At 34.9% G+C, this 17982-nt stretch overlaps 2 protein-coding genes across 2 annotated transcripts; both read right to left on the reverse strand.

The window, feature by feature from the left end:
• LOC109208119 (uncharacterized protein YciO) lies at window positions 687-10833 on the reverse strand. Its single transcript, XM_019371162.1, has 9 exons — window positions 10515-10833; window positions 10011-10126; window positions 9002-9055; window positions 8869-8893; window positions 8571-8693; window positions 8038-8204; window positions 7853-7922; window positions 6786-6884; window positions 687-1105 (listed from the first exon to the last, which is right to left on the reverse strand). The coding sequence occupies exons 1-9, from the start codon at window positions 10713-10715 to the stop codon at window positions 1046-1048; spliced, it is 915 nt and encodes a 304-aa protein (XP_019226707.1). The 5' UTR covers window positions 10716-10833; the 3' UTR covers window positions 687-1045.
• Window positions 13557-17083, reverse strand: LOC109208128 (mitochondrial import receptor subunit TOM20-like). The gene is made up of 6 exons (XM_019371171.1): window positions 16874-17083; window positions 16618-16696; window positions 15783-15952; window positions 15647-15694; window positions 14427-14513; window positions 13557-13947 (listed from the first exon to the last, which is right to left on the reverse strand). Exons 1-6 carry the CDS (start codon window positions 16964-16966, stop codon window positions 13819-13821), a joined length of 606 nt encoding a protein of 201 aa, XP_019226716.1. The 5' UTR covers window positions 16967-17083; the 3' UTR covers window positions 13557-13818.

Raw genomic sequence — 17982 nt, forward strand, 5'->3', positions numbered from 1 at the left:
AAACTGTAAAAAAAGCTTGCGGGAGAATGAATATAATCCAACTGGCTGAAGACCACAAATTTTTGAGTTTCAAATTTTGCCGCCACTATTTAGATATTTCAATATTCACTTTTCCTTTCTACGCAAATTATTACATGCGGGAAAATGAAATTATTACTACAATTTACAACCGAATATAAATTCTAGTACTACGTTATTTGTAACGTGCTTGAATACGGGCCGTTCGTTTGTTTTTTAATGCTCCGTCTTTGCTAACAGTTTGCATCTAAATTTCCAAGTACATTTTAAGATTTCACTGATAACCATTTATGTCTATGTGTATATCAGTCGCATAGCATACATCAGATCTTCCCATTACCATATTATGTTTGCCTGATAAAAATTAATTTTGTACTTTTAATTGTCACTTGTCAAGCATATTATTTAGCTAGTGGTTTACATAGTGCCAACACTTCTCATTGGGACTTGGGAGCGGAACCTCCACACCAACCTAAACTTCTGACTCAAGCTTCATCAATTTGATTACTTTATTCGTGGTCCCGAAACAACTTTGCTCATTTCTAGGCATGTCTACTACTCTACTTGAGTTAATCACAACCAATTTTGATTGTAGTAACAATAGAAGTTAAATCGTAGAGCCAATAACCAAATACAGTAAGTATTAGTACTTGAATAAAGATGGTTGGTTACCTTAATAATTTGTCTAATAACTAAAAAATATCAAATGATTAGGAACAGTTTCAGTCATCGAAGCCAAACAGACCGAGGCAGGAAGAGGTGAAAACACAATAGAAATGACCGGGGAATGACAGAGAGTGACCAGTGCATGCTTTAGAGTTTAGACAAGCAAAATATTACATGTGCTTCATGGTCTACCACATTGAGTATTTACAACCAATGTACACTAATGAAAGACTGATGGACGATGATCCAGATTGAAAGTGATTCACTATCTTTATCTGTGTGCTGTACAAGAGCTCTGGCTTTAGGCAGTGAGAATTTTAAGCAGTAGTCTTACTTAAACTGCGTCAATAATGGGATTTTTTCAATCTCCACCCCGAGCAGAATCGTCGTCTTCTGCTATCATCCAAGGCTGCTTAGGACCCTGAGGGAACATAAACAAGAAAAACAAAAAGAGGACCATAAAACGAATGCAAACATCACAGTTCAGAGAATTGACATGTGAGGAGAGAAACAAATCGATCCATAGTTAATCGCCTTACCAGATAATAGAACAACCATGCGTTCCATTATGAATACAACAATGAATGAGAAAACAAGAAGGCAGTCAGTAATTAACTACTTGCTGATCATTATTTTGAAGCAAAATAACTTTTTAAAGGGCACTATGTTATAAAATTCCATTAATTTTATTTCTCCAACGATGCATAAACTGCTATCTGACATCTCCCTTAAGCTTGTTGCAATGATGTTTGACATGATATGTGCCCTTGCTACTTCTCAATAGTTTCATGAACCTGCACCTTCAGAATCGAACTCTACTATCCTGGCCAGTACTTAATTAAGCAGCTTTCTCATTTACAACATGATGTATCTCTACAATTGAGGCTCATGACGCTCTTCTACCATCTCTCTTCGTAGCCAATCCAAGATTAGTTTTTTCTTGACAGTTGGTACCAGTTTAGTGTTTAAATTACCTAATGAATTTGGGTGTAGGTTGTCACCGCCCCTAAGAAACAAATTATGTACAGCACAAGGCCGGAAACATTCAACAGCTGAACATTAAAAAAATTATGATGCTAGTGTGCATTCACGAAATGTATTCCAATAAATTACTTTCTTTGCCAAAACTAGCAAACCCCAACCACATACGGTGTCTGACTATTTTCCAATTTTGTCGGATGATCATCCTCTTCGCTAAGAGTGGGAAGGGAATGTCATCTCTTTGGCAGCTTTGAGGGTGTTTGGCTAAGCTTAAAAGCTAGTCAAACATAAGCATTTTTCGGCTTATCCACGTGTTAGTAAAATTAAAAGTGCTTATAAACAAAAAATAAGCCAAAAGCGATAAGTTTGTCTCCCCTAACTTATTAAATTTCAGCTTATAAGCATTTTAGATTTGACCAAAATATTTATTATTATATCCCTAAAATACTTCTTTTAAAAAAAAACTCCTCGCACAATTTCACTTTCTCCCAATTCTTCAAAACCTAAACATTCCGTGCCTCTGCAATTCTCCAGACCAGATTTCCGTCAGCAATTTGAGGTAACAAAATTCACTTGTCTTCTGCATATTGTTGTACCTATGTCACTGTTAGCCTCAAGTAAGAGTTTCCTACTCTTAGTTGTATATTTTTATTGTAGGATTTTGGTTTTGTTTTCATATGTTCTCTTGTTTTTAATTATTAATAATGGGGTCGTCCACGATTGTTTGGTTGAAGTGAGCGCACAAAAACTTGCTACAGACTTATACAAGTTAAATCCAAATCATTATTATATACAAGAACCTTTGAACATGCAAAACTGCTTCATCTGCGAAGCATATAGTATTCAATAGTGTGCATAGCAAAGATTAGATGTTTATAGACACTAAGAAGATACATACTAGTCGAATAACCAGTGTAAGAGACGAACCAGAGGAGTTTATCAAACACTCTTTGAGATTAAATTTGAGCATTTTAAATCTATGTTAGCAACTCAGTATCTAATACATGCATAACAGACGCATTTGTAGACCCAAAAAAGGATAAAGAAAGTACTACTGATTGTATAAGAGAATACATTCACAGTTTAAGGCAGTTAGTCTCATATATAATTTGATTGCTATATTTCCTTCCATTAATTATTGGTTAGCTGCTAGAAGCTTAAGGCAGTTGGTCTCATCACAATATTGAATATAATTTCTACTTCAAAATTATGTGACATACAAAAATAAGAAGACGTTCTTTTGATTATTTTGATTTGTGCATAAATATCATTATATGTGTACGTTTATAGCTAAATCTTGTAATCTCTTCAGAAATTCAATTATGGCAGAAAATATTTTTGGACAACATAATGCTAAGTGGGACGAATATGCACACATTAAATTCATTGAATTATGTGAGCAAGAAGTTAGAATTGGAAATAGGCACACTTACTTGTCTAAAGATGGAGGGAATAATATGGTAAATGAGTACAACAAGAAGACGGGATTACAATATAATAAAAAACAAATGAAAAATCATTGGGATCACATGAAAGCCGAGTGGACTCTATTTAAGAAGTTCTCATGAGAGGTGTAAGACAGGTTTAGGATGGGATCCCAGCAGAAAAATAATTATTGCAGATGATGATTGGTGGGAGCAAAAAATTAAGGTACATTGCTTGCCCTTTTCTATAATTATTTTACCACTCTTTCAACTGTTAGTTTCATTTGTTTGCTTAGAGTAATTTTATATTCTTTTTTACGGGAGAATTCTAAATACAAAAAATTTAGGAACAAAGACCTTTTATTGATATGGTTTCGTTACAATGCTATATTTACTGATATCATTCCCACCGGAGAGAGAGCACGTGCAGCAAATCAAGAACAAGACTATGAAGTTGGGTTAGAACAAGATGATGATGGAACAAATGATGTTTATGATAGTGACGTAGAACAATGGAATGATGAAAGAAGCGAGGAAAGTCACGACTTGCAGAATATGGATTCAATTACGTTTCATGAGCCATCACTTCGAAAGTGAAAGTCAATAGATGGCAGTGGCAGTATCAGTCAAGTGAAAAAGCGCAAGACAAAAAAATAATTCACTACCGCTTAAAGAGGAGATACACTCCCTAAATCAGTTCGTGTCTAACAAAAGCACATCTAATCTTCAGAGCCCACCATTGAGAAGTGCATGGACATTTTAGAAAATATTCCTCGTATTCTTGGAGGCAGTGATATTTTTAATTGTGTTGTGAACTTGTTGACACAGAAAGAGACGTGACATGCATTTTTCAGGTTGTCTACGGATGAAGTTAGGAAATCTTGGTTTAAACTATGTGTGGAAGGCTATATTATCTTTATGTTTTGTTTTCTGTTTAGACATAATGATGGTATAATCATTTCTTGTTTAGACATTATGTATTTTATTTTAATAGTCACTATACTATTTACTTTGAAGTTAGCATTTGTCATTTTTAATTCACAACAGTTTGTTTGTCTGTTTCATTTCAGTTTAATGCAATGCTAGAATGTTAGCAATTTGATATCTGGTCATCCAAATGACTGGTTAAATGACGAATATGAAGAAGGGGAAAGTCAAGAAAATAAGGAATGGATGGCACTACGTCAAATAGCATGTAAGAGTATATTGATATATTATGAGATATACATTTGCAAGGAACCATGTCGTACATCTAGACGCACTGGGAATATATTTACCTAAGAGATATTACATGGAAATGAGACTCGGTGTTATGAAAATTTTCGATTAAGGAAGTCAGTATTTCTTGGTTTAAACAAAGATCTAACTGATAAATATGGTCTTAAACCCATGCGGGGATGTCTGTGTATGAGGAGTTAGGGATGTTCTTGATGATTTCTGCACATGATGCCGGGAATCGATTGGTACAAGAGATTTTACAACATTCAGGAAAAACAATTCATAGGCATTTTCATAGTGTTATAAAGGCAATTGATAAGCTCGCAAGAGACATAATTCAACCACAACCAAGTTATAATGATGGTGCGGGAGATCATGAGTCATGTAACCAACGGTATCTCCCTTTCTTTAAAGCAAGTGCATTTCTTAATAATTACATTATTGTATTTTTACATTATAACTCAAAAACTTCTCCGGTGTAAACTTACATTTAGTTTATGCATGTATAAATTTTTAGGATTGTATCGGAGCACTTGATGGCACACATGTGAAAGCAAGATTGCCTCAAGGTCAAGAGATACCGTACATTGGGGGTAATGGTTACCCTACTCAAAATATTCTTGATGTTGTAGACTTTAATATGTGTTTTACATTTGCATGGACTGGGTGGGAAGGAGCAGCTCATGATAACCGTATATTTGGTGAGGCACTTCGTAGACTCGAACTAAACATTCCACATCCATCTAGGGACAAATATTATCTTGTTGATGCAAGATATTCACACATGAAGGGATATATGACTCCATACAAAGGGGATAATGTGAGATACCACCTTGCAGAATTTCGTAGAGGTGCGACACGACAATTGCGAGCACCAAATGGACATAAAGAAATGTTCAATTATTTGTTCTTGTTGCAGAAACATTGTAGAGTGTAAATTTGGGGTATGAAAAGCAAGGTGGTCTACTTTGCGAGATATGTCTTTCTATTATATTGACACTCAAAGAGACATAGGCCACAATGGCGATTCACAATTACATTAGAAAGAAATGTAAGGTGGACAATGCATTACAAGAAGCTGAGAATGAGAGATATGTGCCACTTGTTGATCCTGATGTTGGAAGATCCGCAAGAGTTAACATTGCAAATGTAGAAAATCAAGGAGATAATAATATTTGGAGGGCAATTCGTGATCTGATTGCTCAAGATATTTATGATAGTTGAATGTTTTAATTTAATTTACCACAAACAATATACATTAAGTGCTTGTTTCTTCTCTACAAATGCTTTGTGTGTTATTTAAGTTTTTTTCCTTAACTTCTGTTAATGCATACTCCCACCATTCTAATTTATATGAGCCTCTTTGACTGGGCACGAAGTTTAATAAAGAAAATGAAAACTTTTAATAAAAACTTCTCATCAAGGGTAGAAAGAAGTTTAAGTTAAATTGTTTCTATATTTAGAAAATGATCACTCTTATTGGATGGACAAAGAATTAGGTGAACATAAATTGGAACAAAGAGAGTAATAATTATCATTTTGTAGCTTATGACTGTATACTTATCATAACATAAATAATATTTATAAAAAAAATATCTAATCATTTTGTATTTAAAATAACATGATAAATAGATTATTTTGTACTTGAATCTATCTAGAATCTAAAATTTTGAAGAAAATGACGCCTTTAGTAGCGTAAATAATTATAAGGTCATTTAAATCATTTTAACCAAAAAAAGAGCTTATCTAACACTTTTTAACCAAACACTTCGGTTGCTTATTATTAATTCCAGCACTTTTATCCAAACACGTAATTGCTTATTTATTAAATCAACTTCAACACTTAAAAGTGTTTTTCAGCACCTAATTCTTATCCGCTATTTTAAATTAGCTAAATCAAACGGGCTCTTTGTCTAATTCAAACATTCTTGATGTGTTACCAAACTCTCATACTCCCTCCGTTTCAATTTATGTGAACCCATTTGACTGGGCAACGGAGTTTAAGAAAAGAGAGAAGACTTTTGAACTTGTGGTGTAAAATGAAGCACATATATTTTGTGTGGCTTTAAATCATTGCATAAAGGTAAATTGTTTCCAAATAGGGAAAGAGGTCATTCTTTTTGGCACGGACTAAAAAGGAAATAGTTTCACATAAATTGAAACGGAGGGAGTACAACATATAAAACCAACCTAGTGCAGTTGTCATTTATCATTGATGAAGGTGCTTATGCAGCTATATGGCAGTAAGGTTTTCTCATTATAAAGGACTACCAGGTTATCCGTTATACGACTCCAATTTGACACATTGTTCATGCATATGCACTCAGAATCAGCCACAAGTTCCGCCACTCTACTTTCCTAATATGAATAGGCGGCAAACTGCTAGCTAGATTTCAATATTCTAAAATTTAAGAAACATATGAGATCATGTAGGTACACAGAGGGCTAAGGCATCACGTCCAGGAACCACTAGTTTACCTTTCCCTGCCGTATAAGACGTGGAGAACTTGCAGTCATATCTACTACAGTAGATGGATCAGCCACTCGAAGACCAGCATCAACAACAAAATCAAGTCCCTAATACCATCAAAGAAGAAGAGAGAAATTCAATCCATTTAAAAGATTACAACCAAAAGAGATCACAAGAGGACAGGGTACTGACCAACCAAACCTTTTCTAATGAACCAGAAAATGTAAGAAACCAAAATATAGATATAAAGCTCCATGCAAAGGAAAAAACATAAGCAAGTAAGAAATGGAGCAGAATTTTACGAAGTAAAACATATCCAACTTGCAAGCTGCAGCAATCATAGATTCATACAGGGGCGGCTCAAACACATGTGTGGCCTAAAGCCAAAGTTTAATGTGAGGGCTAAATTTTTAAAAGGAAGTTATGATATATATATTTTCATTTGACGTCTATTTTTCTATCTTTTCGTGATGCAAAGTTGTTAATAATTTTTTTATAATCGATTTCCTCTAATAATTCCTTTTCAATTGATAATATAGCCAACCCATTTAATCTATCTTGAGATATTGCTAATCTCAGGTAAGATTTTATCAATTATAATCTTGAAAAACTTCTTTTCTTTGAGGCAACTGTTCTAGAAAAACTCTACTTTTGTATGAAAAGTACTAAATATTATTTTTTTAAATACTATAAACCTATTATTCCTAAAAAATGGGGCCCCTAAAATTTGGGGGCCTAAGGCAAACGCCTTACTTGAAACAACGTTAGAGCCGGCCCTAGATGCATATAACGCACAAGGGAAATATAAAATCCATAGCTCAGAGCAGAATGGAATGAACGATGGAATGAACGAGATCCTGCTTAGCATTCACAGTCAAGGGTGAGGAGTTTGTCAAAGTAAGCTGATAGATGAATATTCGCACACAACCGTTACCATTATGATGGAGCATACACCTCTGATAATATTGCTCCAGAAACAATACTTAGTCTGTTCCTCTCTATTTCTAAATTGAAAGAAAGAGGGCAAGCAAAGAGAAACAGCCTAAACCAGCTGAATTCATTGGCGGAATAGTACCTCTGGACCATATACATCAGCTATAATAACAGGATCCAGTATCCACTCGTTTTCCTCTGGTGACTTGACACTGAACCATTACGTGATAAATAAATCAGGATTACTATCATTAGGTATGTCAGTCAAAAACAAAGCAGCAGCTACTGTGCAAAAATCAGCTCACTCGTTTACCTATGCTAGCATACCTTGTGGATATAAGAGGTCCATCCATCTTTTCTAAGATTGCTTGACAGACAGGATCATCAGGTATACGAACACCAACATTTTTCCTTGAAATGTATCTGGATGCAGCAGTCCCATACCTCGTGCATTGTTTTGGTAGCTGTTTGCTAGCAGTTAAGATGAAAGTGTACTGCCACATAGGCAATTAACAGTGCACTATCAGTTTCAAGAAGTTTACAGGTCTAGCCAGACTTGGGTACCCAAAATGTCAAATGCTGATGACTCAAACAATTATACCGCCAACCCCCACGGTAAGGATTAAAAGGAAAAAGAAGAACTTTATATGAAGATTTTAAAATCTGCATGAAGTAAGGTGACGACCGACAAGTAGTTGAACTAATAAAAGTAATACTCACACTCACATAGTAAAACCTGATGATAATATAATCTCTAAGAAGAGAATGTAGACTTCCTACATTCTCAAATGCACATGCCGGAAAATTTATTAACAATTTACAGTGCATGTCTCTACCAAAAACATGTCATGCATACTTACAGGACCGGGTAGGCAATGCTTGACTGCTCGAAAAATGTCTGTAAGACCTCGGCCATTACCACTAGGAAATCCTGTTGTATATGTATCTATGTCCCGGAGGGATCGACATATGATACTAAGGGGCTGCAAAAACCACAGAAGAACGTAAAGAAGACAACATAAATTTACAGTGCAAGTGACAAATATGGAGAAAACACAGGCAGGGCAGGACACAATAAAATCAATTTTATCAGCTCCAGCATCCACTAGGTTGCTTTATCGTTTTGACAATAAGTTCAGCAACATCAATGCAACTTGCCTTTGAAGGTTCTATCTCTTTTATTCTGGTCAAAATTAACAAAAGAAGAATAAATGGAAACTGACATCAAGGGACTCAAGAAAGACATGTAAAGCATGACTTTATAGTAACAGAGAGGTATAACATATTTTACCTGCGAAGACGTTCAATGGCTGAATGACTGCTCAGGTCACAAACCATTGCGTACCTAGATTGAAAAGACATCAAATTTTAGAATATAAGAAGACTGTGATCGAGGATTAAAGCACACTTGTTAACCAAATTTATACTAAGAGTCATGTTTAACTTGGAATCCATTAAGCCATAGATGCGCACCTTTTCTTATTAAGTGATAATGGAGATATAATTGAGCATGTAAAGTGCCCATATTGTCTAGAGGATGGTGCTTGATACAGTAATGGAATCACAAAAGTTTAATAGAGCATGATTTACAGCCTAAATTTTGAGTGCTCGGATATCCTTGGAATAGCTTTGTGCAGTGCATCCATTTTATTCTCCATGTTATAGAGAAAAAAAGATGATTGCGTTTTTTTTCCCCTAGCAGACTGAAATCAACCTCCCTCTATCTAATCTCACAACAACATTGCACTATTAAATATAGATGTTCCAAAACTATCAATAAAGCCTCAATCCATTTGAGTGGCGTAGGCTAGATGCCAAGCAAGTCTATGATCTTCTAAACCCTAAAAGTCGGGCTTCAATTGTTGAGGGAAAGAATAAAAAGGTTTTTATGACTTAGTTTCCTATGAAAGTAAAACCCAAAAAGGGACAGTGTTATGCATGTCAACAGTTGTATTAGCATTTTCATTATGCATAACCCAACCAGAAGTTGAACCATTTATGACATGCACAGTACAACAACAACAACAACAACAAACAAACAAATCCAGTGCAATCCCACATGTGGGGTATGGGGAGGTAGTGTGTACACAGACCTTACCCCTACCTTATGAAGGAAGATAGGTTGTTTCTAATAGACCCTCGGCTCAATAACAGTGACAAGTACACAATAACCCAACATTAACAATGGCAAGGAAATAAGATAAAAGAAACAAATAGTGAGAAAAAATAAGAATAGGTGTAGCCGCATGTCCGTCTGTTCAGGTTTAAACACAAACTAAAGAGTGAGAAATAGAACATACAAAGTGTCAGTGGGAATCACTCCAACAGCGCCTCCTTTAAGAAGTTCAACAACTGGATCCAACTTCCACGAGTCTGATCCTAATGGATCAACTTGAACATACAGCAATCCATCTTCCTACCACGTTCCAAATTATTAGTAATAAAGAATAAATAAAAGCATTAATTCATTTATCAAACGTCTCATCAAAATTTTGAGATTCGGCTGCAAACAAAATAGGAAGCACCAAAAATGCAGCTCGAAACTGAAACCATCTTCTTACCACCGCGTTCCAGGTATTAATAAAAATAAAGAAAGCAGTAATTCATTTACCAAACGTCTCATCAAAATTCTGAAATTCTGCTTCAAAACAAAATAGGAAGCACCATAACTGCAGCTCGAAACTGAATGATTATACATAGTTGCAGTTTGCAATTACAATTTTCATGCGCTTGGCCAAATTTCCGGCAAACATACTATGAACAAATACATAAAATAAAATTGATTTAGGATGAGAGATACAAACCTTAGTAAAGCGAGGAGCCGAGTATTTGAGACGTTTAGGACTTCGCTTAACAACAGCCAACGGCTGGAAGCGGCGGGTTTGCGGAGGAGCAGCACCGTGGAACGACACGCGAGTGTGGACTGAACACAGAGAGCGGCGGAAAGTGAAAGGAACTGCTCCGGCAACTCCCCAGTGTCCTTGTGTTCTACCTTCCAATAACATCTCTTCCACTCCCAAAATGATCCTTTCCGGAATGAGACAGAAAACTGAAGAAAGTGGGCTTTTATCTCGTTAGTTACTGGGAAGCAAAATAACGACGTCGCTGTGAATAAATGGATAAATCAAGTGCTATCGACTACACGCAATTTTCTCTAATTTCCTGATGAGTTTTGACAGATTATTTTGAGAAAACTTTCGAAAATTCTTTACGATAGACTATAAAACTTGTATTCATTTAGCTTTTCGGAATTATTTATGTTAAATTTAAGCTTGACCACGCAAAGTAAATGTTTTAGATGTAGCTTTTTTTAAAGCTCCGTTTGGCCATAAATTTTGGCTTCATTTTATTTAAAAATTAAAATTAAAAATATTGTTATGTTTATTTATGATCATGTTTGGGGGAAAAAGAATGGAAACTTACACATATGTCTCAAATAAGTTTCAACTTACCAACCTCTAGTCATTAGTCATAGACTTACCAAAACTAGCCGAACACATAAAAATTAAAAAACAAATAGATAAGGTTCTTTCTCTCAAAGGTAGTGGCGAAGCCAGAAATTTATTCAAGGGTGTTCAAAATTGAAAGAACTGAAAAAAATTCTCCGAGAAAGAGTGGTCAATATATGATATATACCTCTAAAATCTAATACTTTACCTAGTACACAGTGTAATTTTCCGACGAAGGCTTCAAAACATATAGCTTCGCCCATGCTCAAAGGATCACATGCAAAAATCATCTTCCATATTTTTAAGCGTAATTAGCAACATTAGATGCAAGACAGAAAGGAAATTTTATGGATGAGGTAGCAAATAAGGTGATAAAATACAAAAAGAATATACAATATTCCAAAAATCTAAGCAAAAAAGGAACTTTTTCAATGGGTATAATTGAAATTCATTGAAACATATAAATAAGTCAATATACAAAATATGAGGAAGATTGGAGGTGATTTGGACTGGTTTTGTATCCAAATTTGTAATTAAATCGAGTTCAAAAAATTCTTCTGCGACACATGTATCAAACACGTATCACGCATGTATCTCACACATAGATGTACATGGATATACATGTAATACGCAATTAATACAAATATGATACATATGTGATACACAAATGATACATAGTGTGATACACATATCATTTTTTTTCATATTCAGTTTTTATTTCGAATTTTCAATATAAACCACCTCAAAACTTCACCAAGTCATCCCAAACTGAGATTCAAGCTTCTTAAGATGTACCCAATTTATTCTAATAACACTCTCTCAAAAGAAAGGAAAATTTGATATTTTTTTTCTACAAATAGCTAATTGGCTAATATTAGTAATATTTGGATAATATTAGCAATATTTTATGAATTGACTAATTTTTGTAATGAGCTACTTATAAATGGACATAGCTGGTAGTTTCCTGAAAAAGAATTCAAAATTTTTCAAGTTCCTATAATTTTTGGTGAAACTTTTTCTTCCACTCACAAAACTTCAACTTTTCTTCAAATAAAATGCATATCCAAGCACAATTTCAACTTTGAAAAATTTTTTTCAATAAAACTTCAAAAACTGCTTTTTTAAATTTCAATCAAATCTATGTCCAAACGCTAGCTAAAAACTGTTGTTTTTCGGATCTCAGTGAACTTTTGAAAATATATCACTAAAGTGTTTAAAACATTATATCTTAATGGCTTTCGCATTAATAAAAGTAATTAGAGAAATCCTCCAAACATATTGCTACTGAGTACATAACTTATCGAAGCTAACGAATATTCTTTAGGTGAAAAAGAGGGAGGAAATTCCACTCATAATGTCCGAAGGAATAAAAAGAAAAGGGAAATTACCAGCTATGTCTATTTATAAGTAGCTCATTACAAAAATTGGCTAATTGATAAAATATTACTAATATTAGCCAAATTAGCCAATTAGCTATTTGTAGCAAAAAAAATATCAAATTTTTGCTTTGTTTTGAGTGGGTGTTATTAGAATAAATTGGGCACAACTTAAGGAGCTTGAATCTCAGTTTTGGGATGATTTGGTGAACTTTTGAGGTGGTTTGAATTGAAAATTCGAAGTAAAAGCTGAACATGAAAAAAAAATATGATATATGTATCACACTGTGTATCACACTGTGTATCATTTGTGTATCATATTTGTATCAATTGTGTATCACATGTATATCCATGTATACATGTGTGTGAGATACATGCGTGATACATGTTTGATACATGTGTCACAGAAGACTTTTCAACTCGATTTAATTACGAATTTTGATACAAAACCAGTCCAAATCACCTCCAATCTTCCTCAAATTTTGTATATTGACTTATCTATATATTTTCAATAAATTTCAACTATACCCATTGAAAAAGTTCCTTTTTTGATTAGATTTTTGGAATATTGTATAGATTTTTATATTTCATCACCTTATTTGCTACCCCGTCCATGAAATTTTCTTTCCGTCTTGTATCTAATGTTGCTAATCACACTTAAAAATATAAAAGGTGATTTTTGCATGTGATTCTTTAAGAGAAAGAACCCTATTATTTGGTTTTTCAATTTTTGTTGGCTAGTTTTGGTAAGTCTATGACTAATGGCTAGAAGTTGGTAAGTTGAGATTTATTTGGAACATTGTGTAAGTTTCCCAAAAGAAAATAACTAGTAACGGGCCGATATAAAGTTTTCTTAGAAGAGAATTTTTTGGATGATACATGAAGGTAATTAAATCCCTGCTGGATCTACCGAATGGAAGATAGCACAATCATATCCTACCTAACCTTGTAAAGGAAACACCTTCAATTTAACTGCAATCTAGTTTCTAAATTTTGCTAAGTTAAACAGAAAATCAGTGTGTCAAACAATAATTCAGAATGGCAAATAGTAAAAGTCAACCAGCGAACCACAGGGCACAATTTTATGAAAATTGTACTAAATAATATGAAGACAATGGAGAACCTCATTAGAATTATGATGTGAATCGAAACAAAAAAAAAATCTCTTATTCAAAATCTATTACATGTAAATCCTAGCTATATGGCAAGCATGAATTGCCAGAAGCCCTGCTCATGCAAGAAAATACTCCCATGTATTTAGCCTGTAAGACTGTATCGCAGCCTTATCTTGGAGGAGGAGGAGGAGGCACATTAGATTTTGCAAAACCAACCCACGCAACAATTCCAACAGCAAGTATTACCCATCCAAAAATGTCATACTTCAGATCACTGCTCTTTTTCTTCTTTGAACCCTGGAATGCAAGAGCAAACAGATATTGAAAGGTTAAGCAAAATCCTGTCGACACTGAAACTAAGTTCAATGAAACGAGCTGACTTTTTTGGAATTTCAATAATTCAAACAAACATAATCATAACCACAGAAAAAGTTAACAAAGTCTATAAAGAACAAAATGATAAACAAAACCACCAAAATTCCGTGAAGACAAATTTCCAGCTAAAGTTACTAATTTTTTTTTTAAAAGGTTAAAGTTTCTAATTTTGTAGCCATAGAAGGGACTGCCGCTCAGTCTGCATCTGCACTTTGAAAAACATCATGCTCCACAATACAAAATGAAGAGAGGAGATAGACTCAAAGAAAAGAGATCATGATCTATAACTATAATTAAAAATAAATAAAAGTGAAGTAGCTTCAAGCATTAGAAATATACTTAGTATCTTAATGGGTAAGAATTTCTTGCACCGGAATGGAGGGCAAAACTGACAATAATACCTTTGTACTTGTTGATGTCGAAGGTCCTGGACCCATAGCTTGTTGCATGGCACCTTGTTTGTGAATCTCCGCGTGCAACTCTGGAGCCTAAATATAATGTACAAGAACATAAATAAATAAATAACAGAAAAGATCATTCATGCATGATAAAATGATTAAAAAGAGACAACTGGTTCCCACAAAAGAATAAACAAAAGTAATACCACGAGCGATATAGATCACCTAGAAGGGAATCTAGAAACATATTAGCATTATATCAGCACAACTATTCATTCCACAAAATAAGATGCAATGAAATCCAAGATCAAATTTCTTTCAACTCCTTTGCCACCTTAGAAATATGAGCCTATGAGCTTCTGACACTGTAACTTATCGTTTAAAAAGTATACAGATCACAACTCTCAATGGATATATTTGTAGAACTACACATGCACAAGGAATGGACAAATATATGTGAGTACTCAAAGTATCTTCTGAATGTGAAGCCACAGCATAATTGCTAAATCATACTTCGGGCAGCCAATTTCGGCTCTAATCATGTACCCCCAATGTACCAGAGTTTAATAACTTCTATAAGTAACACGTTAGTAGATGGGCCAATCCCAGACTAACCCATGGACCTTTTAAATGATGTCAAATTGTACAACCGTCATTGAAAAATAGATTTCATACGCTTTTCCCTTCCACATGCAGCAATTAGTTTCATGTATTCCTCTACTCCTACAAGCATATTGTGTGAGCCTAGCTAACTGCCTAACTCCTTAAATATGGCACTTTACTACAGGAAGAATGGATCATTTGCTCACGTTAGCGGATTGGAAGAGAAAAGGCTGCCTCATACCAACTAATTTTTTCGGAACCATGCAGTGAATCACATAGAACTTCATTTGATAGGTGAAATTATTTATTGCCAAGGAAAAGGAATAAAAAATGTGACAGCACACTGCGCCAATCAATCAATAAGTGGAAAGCTCCTCAAAGTATAGATGGACCTACTTTTGAGGAGGAGGAGTTCCATGTGTACTTCGAGGAGCTTTCTACTTATTGACTGATCGGCGCAGCGTGCTGTCAAATATTTTATTCTTTTTCCTTGACAATGAATAATTTCACCCATGCACGTCGAACTACTTGCTCAGACACTCATGGGGAATTCTTAAATGAGACACAAAAATTCAGCACATTCAACATATCAAAGCCAAGCTAAAAAACACCAGCTTTACCTTAGAAGCAACTTCTAAAGATTTCCGATAAAGCTCATTGGTTGGATCCTACAGTTCACAGGAACAAAAGTTATGACAATAAGCCTCCCACAATAAGCACTACAAATATCAGAATCTACATTGAAGAAATATATACCGCATCAACAGCCTGCTGGAAGCACTGAGCTGATTTGTCAAAGTAAATCTTAGCTTCATCTTCATCAGGAGTTAGAAATGCATGGGACGTATGTGCATTCCCCAAACACCAAATGGCATCATGCTTCTGTGGATTAACCTCCAAAGCCTCCTCCAATTTTGAGATAGCATCTAGACAATATATTGCCAATTAGAAGACAAGAACTGATAATACTATCTTCGTTTCCATCGATTCATTTAAAAAGAGGTCCCAATATTTCAACCACCTTCCAACCATTTCCTTCAATAGAGTAAGTACGCCATAATTTTGTTCTCTTAGGTTTTGTGTTGGATGTTTTAAGTTCTTTCACATGGACTTAGTCTTAGAGCCAACCCAAGTCACTTCTCACACTCGCAAAGTCCACAAGAGAACCCCAATTTGGTTATATGTGGGGAAGTGTTGAAATATATAGTCTCACGTCCGGTTTAAAAGGGCATTCAAGGTGCTTAAAACGGTTAAGAGATTTCTTCCTATCTACCTGAATCTTAGAGGGTAGAGTTACCGTACACCTTTAGAGCTGTAAATAGGTACGTGATGGAATATTAGAGGTGTGCACAAGCTGGCCCAGAAACCATCAATAAAGGAACAGGCAGTGTCTAAAAGGTCTTAGTCCACTTCACACTCATTACCTTAATACTTCAGACTGATTCTTTAAGAAGAATTAAATAAATTAACATCCCAATAACTTCGAGAGCATTCTAACAAACGGCAGAGACTGTCCAATGAACCAATTCTAGGAAAACTTTTTAGCAGGGATTACAATACTAGTACTAAACTCAATACCAGAAAGCAATACCAGAAATCATCTTCTTTGATTCCGCGACAGGCTGGAACTGTGACAATTCCAACAATGCACCTCCCCATCTCGTCAAGTTCTGCACGAATAATTGGAAACAATAGAAACCAATTCCTTAGCCATTAGGGATCTAATCTCAATTTAATATAAGCTGGAGCTATATGAAACTAATACGACAAGCATAAAAACGTACATATTGCCCGAAAGTAACAGAAAAAAATATATAATACATTAAGAGAGAAGAAAGTGTACATACATCAGCATCGAGAGGATCTTTAGCATAGGTAGCTTCGGCAGTCTTGCGAGCGTGCTCGAAGAAGAGGAGGCGATCGAAATCGTTTTGCTCCATTACTGAATTTGTCGATTTGGCTTCGTGCGATAACTTTCTCAGTTAGGGTTCTAAGCTTCAACCTGGAACCTCGTCCACTTAGCTTGTATTTTCCTTTTGTAACACCGAGCGGACTTGCCGGTGAAGTTAGTGAATCCCATCCGGACTGGACTTTGTAAATGGTCTGTGGGCCTATTCCACACTGTATGAATGTGGGCCTGTTCCAGATTAGATAGGGAGACATGTGCACAAATAACCACTAAGAGCATCTGTCTTTACTTTAAAGCCAGTGATATAAATGTCTTTAGTCTTTAGCCACTGGTTTAATAAATTTTTACCTGACTGGACGAAAATACCCTTATGTTATAACTTATACCTATGCTTTTATTAACGATTAGCAGCAGCAGCAGCACGTAACTAACTTCAACAACAACAGAGACTGTGATCGCTATAGAATTGCAGAAGCTTCTCTTCCGATTTGAAACTATAGAATCCAACTTTCTCATCCAAAAATCGACATAAATTTACAGTGAGTTATGCTTTTGTGTGTTTCTACTGATTTTTATTTCGTTACTACGAATTTGATGCTAGGAATTTGATTTTTCTTTTTGAATTTCTGGATTGATAAGGTTAAGGACATCGCGTCCTGTGATAATTCTATAAAAATTGAGCACATAATGTTAAGGATTTGGTGTCCTTAACATGATCGTTGTTACTAATATTAAGAACATAGTGTCCTGATTTTGCAAATTGAATTGAAAAAGTTAAGGACACAATGTCCTTAACTTTTTTGTTGTTCTTCTGAATATTAAGGACATACTGTCATAGTTTTGCAAATTGTTTTGAAAAAGTTAAGGACACTTAGTCCTGAAGTTTGAGTTTCAAGTTGAAAAGTTAAGGACACTTGGTCCTGAAGTTTGAGTTTCAAGTTGAAAAGCTAAGGACATTTGGTCCTGAAGTTTGATTTCCAAGTTCAAAAGTTGAGGACACTTGGTCCTTAACTTTGAATTCCATGTTCAAAAGTTAAGGACACTTGG

The sequence above is a fragment of the Nicotiana attenuata genome, chromosome 2, assembly GCF_001879085.1.
Source record: "Nicotiana attenuata strain UT chromosome 2, NIATTr2, whole genome shotgun sequence".
Taxonomy (NCBI): Eukaryota; Viridiplantae; Streptophyta; class Magnoliopsida; order Solanales; family Solanaceae; genus Nicotiana; species Nicotiana attenuata.

Coding starts and splice junctions, on each gene's coding strand:
- LOC109208119 (XM_019371162.1), bottom strand. CDS start 10,715: ATGTTATTGGAAGGTAGAACACAAGGACACTGGGGAGTTGCCGGAGCA. Junction 8,694..8,868: donor AAGAGATAGAACCTTCAAAG/GCAAGTTGCATT, acceptor TGGTTTTTGCAG/CCCCTTAGTATCATATGTCG. Junction 6,885..7,852: donor CTGATGTATATGGTCCAGAG/GTACTATTCCGC, acceptor TGATGGTATTAG/GGACTTGATTTTGTTGTTGA.
- LOC109208128 (XM_019371171.1), bottom strand. CDS start 16,966: ATGGAGCAAAACGATTTCGATCGCCTCCTCTTCTTCGAGCACGCTCGC. Junction 15,695..15,782: donor TCCAGCAGGCTGTTGATGCG/GTATATATTTCT, acceptor TGTGAACTGTAG/GATCCAACCAATGAGCTTTA. Junction 13,948..14,426: donor CGACATCAACAAGTACAAAG/GTATTATTGTCA, acceptor CTTGCATTCCAG/GGTTCAAAGAAGAAAAAGAG.